Source organism: Schistocerca nitens, chromosome 3 (genome assembly GCF_023898315.1).
Source record: "Schistocerca nitens isolate TAMUIC-IGC-003100 chromosome 3, iqSchNite1.1, whole genome shotgun sequence".
Lineage (NCBI taxonomy): Eukaryota > Metazoa > Arthropoda > Insecta > Orthoptera > Acrididae > Schistocerca > Schistocerca nitens.
The window spans coordinates 780,027,281-780,042,205 of NC_064616.1; the positions used below are offsets into that span (position 1 = coordinate 780,027,281).

Sequence of the window (14,925 nt, forward strand, 5' to 3'; positions counted from 1 at the left end):
CCTGACTGAGCAAGAACGCCAGCAAGTGTTAACCATTCTGTGCCCATTTTTGGGTGCTTTTATATCGATAGTGGAGGAAAAAATGGACAAAGTGGGGTTCAATGGTAAAACATCATATCAATACTGGGGATCATCCACCAATTAGCAAGAGCTCTTATAGGATGTCACCAGCTGAATGACAGATAATCCAGTAGGAAGTGGAGAAGATGCTGCAGGATTACAAGTTTAAACTGTCAGTGTGTCCTAGGCCTCTCTGGTGGGAGAAGGAGTATGGTACATTGTGTTGCTGTGTTGACTACCAGTGACTGAACAAAATCACAGAAACAGATGTCTACCCATTGCCATACATTGATGACACCCTGGGCTTCTTAAAATTAGCACAGTATTCCTGAATTACTGACATACAGACAGGCTGCTGGCAAATTAAAGTTGATGTGGCTGACTGGGAAAAGACTGTCTTTATAACTCCTGACATCCTCAATGAGTTCAAAATTAAGCCATTTTGAATATTTAACAGTCTACCTATCATCAGATGTGTAATGGAGAACCTCCTTTCACGCCTTAAAGGAATGACGTGTCTTGATTATCTGGATGACATGGTTGTTTTTGACTAGCCACTTGATAAACATGTTGAAGTGTTTGACTGCAGTTCAAAAAAGTGGCTCTTCACCACCCAAAAAATTAAAATGTTGAGGCACCTAATGAATGGCAGTGCAGCCTGGCCCAATACAGAGAAAATATGAGCAATCTGAATGTACAGAATAGGTTCTCAGATATGTGAGTAGTTTGAGGACTTTTTAAGTAATAGTACCCAGTGTGTTGTTCTGTACAATGAATGTTCTTCAGAGACAAGGATATTTTCACATGTGCCCCTGGGAAGCATGATAGTACAGCTCTCGTTTCCTATATACATAAATGATCTGACAGATAGAGTGAGCAGCATTCTGTGGCTGTTTGCTGGTTATGATGTTGTGTAAGAGTAAGTACCGTTGTTGATTGACTATAGGAGGATACAGGGTGACTTGGGTAGAATTTCTATTTGGTGTGGTGTAAAAATGAATGTTAATGCACATGATTAGGGAAAACAATCTTGTAACATTCGAATACAGTATCAGTTGTGTGCTGTTTGATGCAATCACATTGATTAAATATATAGGCATGGCATTGTAAAATGACATGAAATAAAACAAGCACATAAGGTTGGTAGTAGGGAAGGTGAATTAGTGACTCCAGTTTATTGGGATATTTCTGGGAAAATGCACATCTTTATGGGAGACTGTATATGGGAAACTAGTGTGACCCATTCTTCAGTGCTGCTCAAGTGTTTGAGATCCCCAACAGTTCAGATTAAAGGAAGACATCAAAGCAATTCAGAAATGTGCTGCTAGATTTGTTACCTGTAGGTTCAGTCAGCATGTATTATGGAGGTTTCACGTGAACTCAGCTGGGAATCCCTTGAGGGAAGACAGTGTTCTTTCTGCGAAAAATTATTGAGAAAATTTAGATAACCTGCATTTGTGGCTGACTTCAGAATGCTTCTACTGCTGCCAACATAAATTTTATGTGAGGATTATGAGGACCAGATAAAAATTAGGACTCATATGGAGGCATAGTCATTTTTGTCTCACTCTTTGCGAGTGGTACTGGAAGGGGGATGACTAGCAGTGGTACGAGCTGTGCTCCACCGTGCACCACACAGTAGTTTGCGGAAAGCACACACATATGATGCTCATCATAGTGAAGAGGATCCACCAGTGCTGGCATACAGAGGACCAATGCAAGATCTAGATCCAGTGTGCTGTAATCAGTTCCAGTGATAACATCTGAAACTGCATGTCACTGTTGTTCCAGAAGAGGGTGCAATGCTGCAAGTTGTGCTGAAAGCAGTGTGGTGTAGCGGTTAACATTGCCGACTGCCGTGCTGTGGGGCACTAGTTCAAGCCTAATAACCAGCAATTATTTGTTATTTAGTGTTCATTATTCCTGGAGTGTTCTCAAACTTTCTTATATTTGTATATTATGGAATATTTGATGTTTGTATAAATAACAGCCCTCTCCATCCAATGGTTCAGTTCTGCTCCTGTTGTACACTGATGTTTGTAATAAAGGTGCTTTCAGTACTAAGTATTGTACTTCATTGTTTGTAATAGAGGTGCTTTCAGTACTAAGTATTGTACTTCATTGATGATCTACTTTCGGATTTGGACTCAGTTTGGTTATAACGTGACAATATATTACCAGCTCTCTGAAAATTAGCATGTGTTGACAACTGGATCATGAAATTACCAAATATGCAGCAACCAGTCGCAAAATCATGTTTTATTTAGTCACTTTTGCAAATCGATTTCAACTGATTAACAGCCGTCATTGGGGCAGCCATCATCGGTGATGTTATTGTGACTTAGTTTGCGTTGACACCCTTTAATTGGGCTTTTGCTATCTTGTCGGCTGCATCAACAGACATATGGTGTAAATTTGTGTCTCATGATATACAGGCACACCGTAAGGGCCCCTACGAGTTCTCAATTCATCCTATCGAGCCAGTGATGAAGTGTGCTAGCACTTTATTTTTGCATTTGGCCTTGTTTCGTTAATACATTTGTTTCGTTCATGTCCGTAATTTTCTTATCTCAACTTAGTTTACATTACATGTGCATTCAGCAATGTGGCACCATCTGCCGAAAAAAAGTCTGATCTTCCTGAATGTCATTAACCGTACGCTAGATGGATGCCAACACCGTGTTTCATTTTGGCATTTTGATTAACTTTTGCTCTTGGATAAAAATATGATAAAAAATTAAAAATTTTTTCGGTGGTGTGCTTCTCTTCTATGTTTGTTCCTTTTTACTAATTTGTACAATTGCTTTTTGGCGTATATAACTGTACTATGTGGTTGACAAAATCTTTGTCAATATATCCATTTCATGTAAATATTTTAGTATTATATCATCATATTTTACCTCACATTGTATGTCATACCTCTTTCTTCTTCTTCTCATTTTATTTTAACTGTATCTTTCTGCATAGAGGGTGGATTTGCTTTGCAGCGCCCCCTTATGGTTTCTCTTTGTCATAGTCAATTCTCGATGTATCACTTTATGTTTGACCTGTGCTTAAGAAAGTATTACTACTCAGGGCACATATTGGTTGAAAGGAGAATGTGTATGTTCATTTTAATGGTTTAATGCATCTATATACATTTAATTGGTTTACGTTGCTTTATGTACATTTATTCATTTGGTCACTGTTATTATTTTTATTCTTGTATTTTTAGCACTGATGATGGCTGTTAATCAGTTGAAATTGATTTGCAAAAGTGAATAAATAAAATATGATTTTGCGACTGGTTGCTGCATATTTGGTAATTTTATGGTTTACGGTCGCTGCACGACTAGGGAACCCCATGGAGCCAACCATTCATAACTGGATCATGATCATACCAATTCATTTCTGAATAATAAATGTATGTGTGTGTACTGATCCCCAGATAGGAATGCCATATTTAATCAGATGCTAAAGGTGTAGTAGAGGCTGCTGATTTGGCTCAACAGTTTATTTGTATGTATGTTTTTCAGTAGTGTGTTTTGTGTCTGCAGCCCAGGAAATTTAGTCTCACTGACCTGTTCAGTAGCTTTATTTTCAGTGACTGTTGGTTCCTATGTATGTTGTATGGTTCTTTGAAGGGAAGATCATATGAGCTGTTTTACCCATATTGCACAAGAGGTTACTGTCGTAGAGCCTGTGCAAGATCCTTCCAGTGCTGTTGATTAAGTTGGCTCTCACCTGCTGTGGAGAAATGATACACAAGAGGAAGTTTGTATCATCAATGAATAATGCAGTTTTCTGAGAGATCGCAAATAAAAAGAATGAAGATGAGTGAGCCAAGGGTTAAGCCTGGCAAGACTCCTAATGTGATTGATATTATATGTGATTTAGTTTTAGTTTAATCTTGTGCAGAGCAAATTCAGATGTTCCTAAAAATTGTCTAGTGTTTCTTTCCTGCCCATGTGGCCACAAGACAAAGGCCACTGCATGTTAACAAAGATTGTGACTGAACGCTTGGCACACTGAGGGCACAGCACGAAGCAGGTTGTGAACCCAGTGGCAGTGCAGCAGAAATTGAGGCTCCAGAGCATGTCTCCTCCCCACCCTCTCCAACCCCTTACCATTCATTGTGACCACTATTGGGGAGTGGGGGATACCCTTATAAAGGGATACACCGGTGGACCAACAGATCAGTAATCGGCATTACCTCAACGTAGCAGAAACTCTTATTACTGAAAATTAATAGAATTACAGTGACTGTACACTGCTGAACACCCAAGAAGAATTTAAATTAGTAATGTAGTTGTTATCAGTTTTTTAACATTGCTCGGGTTAGAATATATTTATCATGTAGTTGACAATTATTTTTATTGTAATATCCTGTCTGTGGTGTTGATGGGAGTGTGGGATTGATTATCTTTGATGTGCTCTTATTTGGCCAAGTGAAGTGCTACAGTGGTTGAGACACTGAACTTGTGTTGAAGAGGAAGAGGTTGTTATTCCCACATGTAATCAAATATTGTCAACTGCAACAGCAGCATGAAAACCGGGTTTCTAACGTCGACTGTGTATGATTAAAATTAGTATGTCCAAAAAGCTGCTGCAGTTTATAGTGGTGGTATTATAATTTTATTATTATCATAATCATTATTATTGTTGTTATTCCACTGTTGTTAGAAATTGTGATGTAGCATCCTCCACCATTCATCAGGTGAAACCCAAAATCGTTTTTAAGTTGCACTGTTTGTCATTCATATTACTTGTTTTTGCACTTGAAAAAGGGTAAGATACTGAAGTTTGTGAAGTTTTTAAATGTATACTTGCATTTTAAATTTTTAGGTAAATATATGCTAGTGTGTGTTTTTAATGCTTTCTATACATTTTTTTTATTTCAGGATTTTCATGAAGAACGTATGCAAATCCCAGAAGCATTATTTAATCCAGAAATGTTCCAACTAAGTCCATCATTGGGAATTGGCTACGTTGTTAAAAAAAGTGTGTCAAGATGCGAGGCAGATGTAAGAGCAGCATTGTATAGTAATGTAGTCATTGCAGGTGGTAATTCTTTGCTAAAGGTAGGTACTGAAATCCACAATGCCAGGACAGTATCAAACACAAGCCGCTTATTACTTTCAGCCTTGTGAAAGTATTTGCTTTCTCCTCAGTATCTGTCCTTTCCTCGAGCTCATTTACCATTGTTGCCACTCAATAATGTACATACAGGGGTTGCCAGAAATATGGAAGCAGCATGAGAAATGCATGCTTGAACATAAATGCAGATGTAAGCCAAGCCTGCAGATGGCACTGTTGGATTTGACCTCAAATGACACCTGTGCAATACCCTCACTATGTTGCAAATGTCAGTCGTGGTCAAAACAGTGTTCTTTGTAGTTGTGAGTACATTATGTCAGAGCTAAGTGAATTTAAGCATGGGCAAATTGGTGGTGCTTGTATGGTGGGTACTTGCGTAACCAAGGTAGCTGAAGTGATTGTGATGAAAAATAAGGGGACAGCAGCTGCAAAAGTCACTGCAGAAATGAATGTCGAATTTGTGAACCCTGTCAGCACTAAAGCAACATGAAGGGAGTTCCATAAGATGGATACTGCAGGGCGAGCTGGAATTACACAACCCTGTTCTTTCGGACATGTCCATGCAGTTCGTTAGAATATAAGTCAACGGGGACAGTTGAAAATGTGTGCTCTGACCGGGACACGAACCCGGGATCTCCTGCTTCGAGCACTGCTTGTGCATCCTTACAGAAGAAGATGTTCAAATGGCCGGTGAGCCTTAACTTATATAATTTTTTACAGTAATCGGCAAAAAATCCGCAAGTAATGAGTATAATGGGCAGGGGCACTATGAATATACTGCGAGACAATAAGTTGGGAATGTGGGTCTCACAGGGGGGCGTGCCAGAGATAAGTCCCTGCAGTCGCACTATCCTCTGTGTCCTCGGTGGCTCAGATGGATAGAGGATCTGCCATGTAAGCAGGAGATCCCGGGTTCGAGTCCTGGTCGGGGCATACATTTTCAACTGTCCCCATTAACTTATATCAACGCCTGTATGCAGCTAGGGGTATTCATTTCATCATAATTTAAACTAAACTAAACTAAACTCTGGCTGAAGAGGCCATGAAGGCCCAACGGTACTGACCAGCTGCTATGTCATCCTCAGCCCAAAGGCGTCACTGGATGCAGATGTGGAGGGGCATTGGTCAGCACACCACTCTCATGGCCATATGTCAGTTTGAGACTGGAGCTGCTACTTCTCAGTTGAGCAACTCCTCAGTTTGCCTCACAAGGGCTGAGTGCACCCCCTTGCCAACAGCACTCTGTAGACTGGACAGTCACCCGTGCAAGTGCTAGCCCAGCCCAATAGCACTTCGGTGATCTGACAAGAACCGGTGTTACCACTGTGACAAGGTCATTGGCACAACCAGAGATCACTTATGCAAATGCTTATAACAGGAAAATGTGGTGCCTAAGCTACAAAACCTGGAATACGGAACAATGGAAGAAATTAGTTTGGGTGGATGAGTCTTGTTTCACACTGTTTCCAACTTCTGTGTGAGTTTTGCCAGAAGTGAAACATGATGGTGGTTCGGTGATTATTTGAACAGCCATATTGTGGTATTCCATGGGCCTGATGTTTACTCTACAAGGTTATAATTACTGCCAAGGATTATGTGACCATTTTGGCTGATTAAGTCCATCCCATGATGCAATGTTTGTTCCTCTGTAGTGATTCTGTGTTCCAAGATGACAGGGCCCCTGTTCACACAGCTCACATTATCCAGGACTGAGTTTGTGAACAGAAGATGAATTGTCACAGCTCCCTTGGCCACCACAGTCACTATATCTCAATATTATTGAACCTTAGTGGTCTGCTTTGGAGAGAAATGTGTGTGATCACCATTCATGTCCATCATCATTACCTGAATCTGCCACTAGTTTGTAAGAATAATGGTATAAGATTCCCTTAAAAACCATTGAGGTCCTGTATTTATCAATTTTGAGATGACTGGAAGCTGATCTGGATGCCAACAGTTTTCCTACAGCATATCAGGCATGATAATATGTTGTGATTTTGGTGTTCCAATATTTTTGTCCACCCCCTGTACATTATTGTGACCTGTTTTTTGCTGATGCAGGTCAATTGTATCCTTAAAATCACAGTTCATTTATCCATATCGTCCTTCACCTTCCTTATTCTTACATGCTTCCAAAAGTTGCTCCTTTAATGATCTTACCACACCATAGTGTGATGTATGTTTATCTAGACTCAGGAAATATTTCTGATAGTTCACCACCACAGAATTAACAAGAATTATGAATACATACCATTTGTTAATTGTAGATTTTTATGGCAACAGTAACAGTGTCTGCACACAGCATACTTAAATTCTCAGGTGTCCTTACCACATTTGGGTTGTGACATCACTGCTGTTTTTTTTTTAAATCCAGAGGGCATTCCCATGAGTTAAGCAATCAATTGCTCATCCATGTTGTCAGATCTCAGCTCACTCCTAGGCCTATCATATGTGCAACTGCTTACCAGTTGATCTATGTGTTGAAGCTATAGGTATGCATCTGACAGACAGTGGTTTATTGTTCATATATAGATCTGGAATGCCATATAAAATCCAAATGTAATTCAGTGTGTTGATTAAATAACAACCATATTCAACTGCACAATCATCATGGGCTAATAATCCATAACAGGCTAAGTTTCACATTAATGCTTGCATATAGTGTATTAAGAATTTATGAGGTTTGTTCGAGCACTGGTGGTCTGGTCTGTATCCATAACCAACAGCCCATGTCATATAAGGGATTATTTATATGTAGTACAGTAGGTTCAAGAGGAGGAGTTGTTATCAACATAATAACTTTAAGAGAGATATGTGATCCACACTCGGCAATGCATTGGTGTAAGGTCTTCATACTGAATGACTACAGAGCAGTATGCTATATATTTCTCATCAGACTGAGAACATTGGTGCTAGAGCCAACTTGTAACAATTGCCATTGGTATAATTTCTGTCCACAGGGAGCATCTTCACATATCTACATCTGTGTATTCATGTCCTGTGTCAGTTAGTTGTTTTTGTGATGAAAACTATGCTATATATTGTAAAAAGTTTGAAATATACCGAAATGTATGGATACTAGTTTACTAGAAATCCATGGTGGAAAGACTTTGTGGTTATATCAGCTTGAGTGGTTTACACCTGACTTTGAGGGAAGACAAATTACAGAATGACACTACAGAATGTGTGTTATGGTCATGATAGTGCAATAGGCAGCAGCTTTGAGATACGGTGACATTTCAACAACTGTCATACTCATCATCTTCTGATGGAATGCTGAGATATTGTGGATGCACCTGTATACACACATGGAAGATAGCCACCCCTCCACCGAGCTGTGGGCATCATGGTCTTGTGGAGTCAGTTGGTAAGGAGGGGGCAGAGCATTAGGGTGGAGATAGGCTGGAGATTGCATTAGGCTGGAGGTTGCATTCAAATCCCTGTGTTGACTCTCTTTATTTGCTTTGTATGCTGTCCACTGCTGGATATGCCCTCACTGTGTAGCTACTAATGTGGGATCCTCACGTAACTTAGTTGACATCTTCATCCCTACTGCCAGAATTCATGTGGATCCTAATTTATAAATATTCCTTCATTATATTTTCCCAATAGCTGTTAGCTTGGCACAAAAACTTGGTGTTTCCAAAATAAAAATTATGTTCTTCATGTAGGCTGTGCTCTGACGCTGCTGATTCCTTTATGCTTACATGTAATGTGTTCCCTGTAGCATTTTCAGGTACATAGCCTGTATTTGTTCGATGTGTTTGTGGCCACATTGGATGGTATCCTAGGTACCTCCAGTTTTCTTTGCAGAACCAAGAATATCTTTCATCTTCATTTGTAGTCAGAAGACGGTTTTCATGTAGATTTTCAAAGCAGCATCACAGTCTTGGCTGAAAGTGGCCTCATATAGTGGAAAAAATGTGAGCCTCTTGTCTCCTTCCTGGTTTGCTGTGTCTTTTAGTTCCTTCAATGCCCTTCTAATGTTACAGTTTGCTGTACCCATTTCGATGAAACAATTTCTTTGGATATTGTAGCTAGGCTTGGAGGCTTCCTTTATCAGATCACATGCAGCCTATGGACCAGAGTGATTAGCACTGCATGCCTGTGTGCCAAACAGTGGCAGCTCATTACGTGTAGGTACTGTTCTGTGTGGCTGTTTAAGTGATCCAGAAACTCAGTCAGTGCACATTTATCATGCATCCACACCACGAGTGTGTGAAGTGCTTGGGTTTTAGCATGCAGTTTAAAGTGCCAGCTTCTCAAAGTGTTCCATGTAGAGATTTGTAATCCACATTCATGGATCTCAAAACTGCCACCTGACTAGAAAGCTGACAGCTTTTCATCAATTGCATATACTAAGAAAGTTTACATTCATGCAGTGTGAATATTTTGTTCATTATGTATTGTATATGTCAAATTTTATAGTGCAGAATAGATACAAATAGTATCACATTAAAAGGCAATGATGGCTGTACAATATTATAATAGCAGCTTTCATTGTTCCATGCTGGGGATGATGCTATTATTGCCTCCAGTGTTGTGAAGTAGAAGCAGGATTACAGTGAATGGAAATGTCATTGAACCATGTCAACAAATGCTCATATTGTAGGAAGCATTTGTTGCGGTACCCACATATACTAACCCTTCGAATGCGAAGGTAATGATCTATCGCTACCCCCTAGGTCTTCTCAGTATCCATGCTCAGTGTTTTGATTTACACATACATTGATAGTTATTAACTTTTGAGTGTCATTGCAGTGAAGTAATGATGATCAATAACTCTGCTACTGCACTTGTCATTTTTTGTTGTTATCATGCTTCGTAATATTCATTACATTTTGTTATCATCCAGCATTGATGTTTTTGTGCAGTATTGTTATTTAATATGGTTTATGTGCTATTTTTCCTTAAGTTAATGTTTTCAGTTTGTTTATTTCATTTGCTTTTGCGATTTATTTTTGTAAAATATGTCCAACTATAAAATTTATGAATTATTGGATTTTAATGAAAATAGCAATGGTTCAGAAACTGACTGTGATGGTCTTGCTGGTAATTTGATTGAAAATGAAGACAGGCTGGAAAATACACAATGCTCTGAAGTGAAGTGATTGCACCTGAAACACTTCATTTGCTACCTTATCCGTTTTATGAGGTGCCTGGTCCAAAAAATATGACACCCATGAGACATTCTGCAGCTGAAAATTTTAATTTATTTTTCGCTGCATCATTACTTCAGCTAATTCTCATAAAAACAAATCACAGAGCTAAGCAATTTATATCTAAACATGCCGCTACTTTGTACAGCCCATATAAAAAATGGAAGAATGTCAAAATAACTGAGGTAAGAGGTTTTATAGCATGCCCACTGAATATGAGACTCAACAAAAGATCTACATTGTTTTCACATGGAAGCACAAAGCCATCTAATGCATTTTCATGGTTTGGTAGAATGTATTCTGCTCCAAAACACAAGTGTTAGCTGATACAGAGCTGCATACATCGGACAGACTGCAATGTACTGGACAGTTATTATAATTATTATCTCTGTAAATAATATTTGAAAATTTCATTTTTCTTTTATCATTTTACTCAGAAATTTGTACACATTGTATGGACATTAATGAGCTGTCTTTAAATCAAGTGTAGTGTAAATTACAAGGAAACAAAATCACATTTATATTATTTTTAAAAAATACATCTTATTTCTGCAGTTATAAACAATATAAAGTGAAGAAGTATTACAATCTGGGTATACCATAATAAACTACATACTTTTGTGGGCAAGAGGTATTTTTTCATATTTTTAAATGTATGGCAATTCAAATAGAACACTGCATGACAGTACACAACACGACATTTTTAGCATTAATCACTCAAATTTGCTGAATGAAAAAGGGTTAGACACTTTTTTTTATTATTATACTTTCTATCTCTCTCCAAAATATAGAATGTACACTGAAGCACCAAAGAAACTAGTATACGCATATACATAGATATGTAAACAGGCAGAATACAGCGCTGCGGTCGGCGAAACCTATATAAGACAACAAGTGTCTGGTGCAGTTGTTCAGTTGGTTACTGCTGCTACAATGGCAGGTTATCAAGATTTAAGTGAGTTTAAACATGGTGTTATATCTGACTCTCGACATAGCATCTTCGAGGTAGGGTGATTGAAGTGGGGAATTTTCCTGTATGACCATTTCATGAGTGCACTGTGAATATCAGGAATCCGGTAATACATCAAATCTCCGACATCGCTGTGGCCGGAAAAAGATCTTGCAAGAACGGGACCAACAACTACTGAAGAGAATTGTTCAACGTGACAGAAGTGCAACCCTTCCGCAAATTGCTGCAGATTTCAATGCTGGGCCATCAACAAGCGTCAGCATGCAAACCATTCAATGAAACATCATCAATATGGGCTTTTGGAGCTGAAGGTTCGCTCATGTACCCTTGATGACTACACAACACAAAGCTTTAAGGCTCGCCTGAGCCCATCAACACTAACTTTGGACTGGTGATGACTGGAAACACGTTGCCTGGTCGGATGAGTCTCGTTTCAAATTATATTGAGCAGATGGACGTGTACGGGTATGGAGACAAATCTCAAGAATGCATGAACCCTGCATGTCAACAGGGGACTGTTCAAGCTGGTGGAGGCTCTGGGTATAAAGGTGTGGGATATGAGCAGTTGGAGTGATATGGGACCCTGATATGTATAGATACGACTCTGACAGGTGACACGTATTTAAGCATCCTGTCTGATCACCTGCATCCATTCATGTCTATTGGGCATTCCAGTGGACTTGGGCAATTACAGCAGGACAATGCGACACCCCACCCATCCAGAATTGCTACAGACTGGTTCCAGAAACACTCTTCTTAGTTTAAACACTTCCCCTGGCCATTAAACTCCCCACACATGAACATTATTGAGTGCATCTGGGATGCTTTGCAATGAGCTGTTCAGAAGAGATCTCCACCCCTTGTACTCTTATGGATTTATGGACAGCCATGAAGGATTCATGGTGTCAATTCCCTCCAGCAGTACTTCAGACATTAGTAAAGTCCATGCCACATCCTGTTGTGGAACTTCTGCATGCTCGCATGGCCGTACATGATATTAAGCAGGTTTACCAGTGTCTTTGGCTCTTCAGTGTATTTAACATGCAATGATATTGCAGTATTCAATGAAAATTGCATTGTTGAATATAATTGATAATTTGTTTATAAGTAAGTTCTTCAAGGTTCATGTAAACAGTAGGAACTCTTCATTATCCCTAATTTTGTTGCAGTTCTTGTTTCCTTTTTCATTTTCATTTTTAACCTTTAAATCGAACCACTTTTCCACATTTTGTTCAGATTCCGGGAATTTTGTATCCTGTATGTTTGGTCTCAGTAACAGTTTATTTGATTTTACTACAGCTCAGATTTATTTTCTGATCTGTTAACTAGAGTTGTATTTTATTATACTATAATCTGAAGCAGTATATTTTGCTATAAAAATTGTTTTTAAACCTTCAAATCATCAAGGTGGGCTTTCCAAGACTTGCTATGCTTTCTGTTAACACTCAGCCATCTACTATATGCATTAGAGTTCTCTGAATACATTTTCCTGTTTAAGTTCCACAACTATTGACTTTTCTTTTTTAGTACTATGTTAGATAAAACACTTGCATAAACAACTCTTCTTTAGACGTAGCGCATAAAGCAATAAGACTGTTGATCATGTTTGCAAAGATTTGATTATAATAAGCATCAAGCACCTTTATCTTCCTCCTCCGGCCATAACATTCCTGAATCTTTTTACATAACTGTGAACTCAGGAGAAATATTTAATATGCTGTAGTTAAATAAAATATCATACCATTTTATCCCACTTACAGATAACACTAATTTTGACATGTTGATTCTTCTTAGCTTATAAAGTAATAGTTATCTTTGAATTTGTGTTTACATGTAGGTTCTTACAGATATGACAGGGGAACAGTAAAATACTTACTAAATCAGAGAGCCATCAGGAAAACCAATAGTAATGTTCTGAAGCACTAGCTGTAACATTTAATAAAAAAATTGGTGAAACAGATTGAGTCCTTCCTCATTAGAAGCGATGAGTATAGTGCAAAAATGACCAGTCCAGCTGCTTTTGTCAGATACTGTGAACGTCTTAAGAATTCATGGAGCTGGGAACAATTTTCTCATAGGAAATACGTCTTAACAGAGGTGAAGGAGATGACCCAACTCACAAATTTACATTACTACACTCTCGATCAACTTATAAAGAGAAAGTTTACACTCCATATTATCTAGACAATGATTTAAATATTCCAGAATGAGATGTTCACTCTGCAGCGGAGTGTGCACTGATATGAAACTTCCTGGCAGATTAAAACTGTGTGCCGGACCGAGACTTGAACTCGGGACATTTGCCTTTCGCGGGCAAGTGCTCTATCATCTGAGCTACCCAAGCTTGGGTAGCTCAGATGATAGAGCACTTGCCTGCGAAAGGCAAAGGTCCCGAGTTCGAGTCTCGGTCCAGCACACAGTTTTAATCTGATTTAAATATTGTTATTTCATGGGTAAGATCTGGAGTTTCTGGAAAAAAAGGCTTTCCCATTCTCCTCATTTTTAACTGAAAAGCTTGAGGATGATTGCCAGTCTGGTACAAAGTGAGGCCATGAGAAACTCAGCACTCATTTGCTGGGTATAGGCTTTGTGGCCTTGGGCTTCCTGAGCTGGGGATTGGTAAGTGCCACCAGTCCTCTGTCACTGTAAACTCTGGGCATGCTTTAGTGACCACTACATGGTGTGGTGGTGGAACATTGTGTTTCACAGGGAACGGGGATCTTGGCTTGACTGCCTGGATCATAAGGATCATAAAAACATTTATAAAAAAAAAAAAAAAAAAAAAAAATAGTCCTGTGCACCAATGAAATACATTGCTGTGGAGATGGAACAGTCATTAGCAGGCAACATCTGGGGAACCTGCTGCATAAGGCTTACCTAGGCATGTGGGGCTCTTTCTAGGTGGACATTTATTTCTCTAGCTGTTCGTGGGGCTGAGATGGAACCTTCAAACTTCTCTCTTCTCATCAGAGTAGAAAGGGAGGGCGAATGGTAGGTACCAACACCCAACCAAACTAGAGGGCTTGTGTAGTCAGTCCTCCTGACTCAGGAATTAATTCCAAAAGCTCTGTCTCTAGTAACAGAATGCATGCTGGTAATCAGAATGTGTTTTTAGTTGTGAAACAGAAAGAGGGCACTTTCCAGACAGTTTTGCTTTTCTGTATTCAAAAAGGCTTAGAGGGCATTGCTGGCACTTCAAAATCAATTAAGTGATTGCGTAATGGGACACTGTTGGTAGAAACTTCTAGTTCCCAAGAAGTTAAGACCCTCCAGAAAGCTCATTGCATGGAGAATATGCCATCAAAACTGAGCTACACACCACCTTCAATTACAGCAAAAGTGTTGTGATGTGCAGTGAGCTGGTGGAGATTCCCTAGTAGGAATTGAAAGATGAGTGGGGTCAAGAAGGTGTAGTCAATGTGCAAAACATCATGAAGAGAGTGGATGGAGTTGATGTGAAATCTATCTTCTTTATCATGGAGTTCCATAACACAAAACCTCCTGAGCATGTCAAGGCAGGTTTCCTTCACCTAAGCGCATGACCTTATGTCCTCAACCCAATGCACTGTTCTAAATGCCAGTACTTTGGGAATACAGCTCTCGGTTGTTAGGGGAGGCCACTTAGGGCAAATGTGGTAAGGTTGCCCACAAAGGAGTTAC

The 14,925-nt window shown here is 39.2% G+C and overlaps 1 protein-coding gene across 1 annotated transcript in view; it reads left to right on the forward strand.

Moving 5' to 3' along the window:
* LOC126248791 (actin-like protein 6A) overlaps nucleotides 1-14,925 on the forward strand; it is a 93,419-nt gene that overhangs the window by 63,748 nt on the left and 14,746 nt on the right. The window contains exon 3 of the mRNA XM_049950175.1: nucleotides 4,941-5,120. Within this exon, the coding sequence (XP_049806132.1) occupies nucleotides 4,941-5,120 (180 nt within the window). The remainder of the gene's footprint in view (nucleotides 1-4,940; nucleotides 5,121-14,925) is intronic.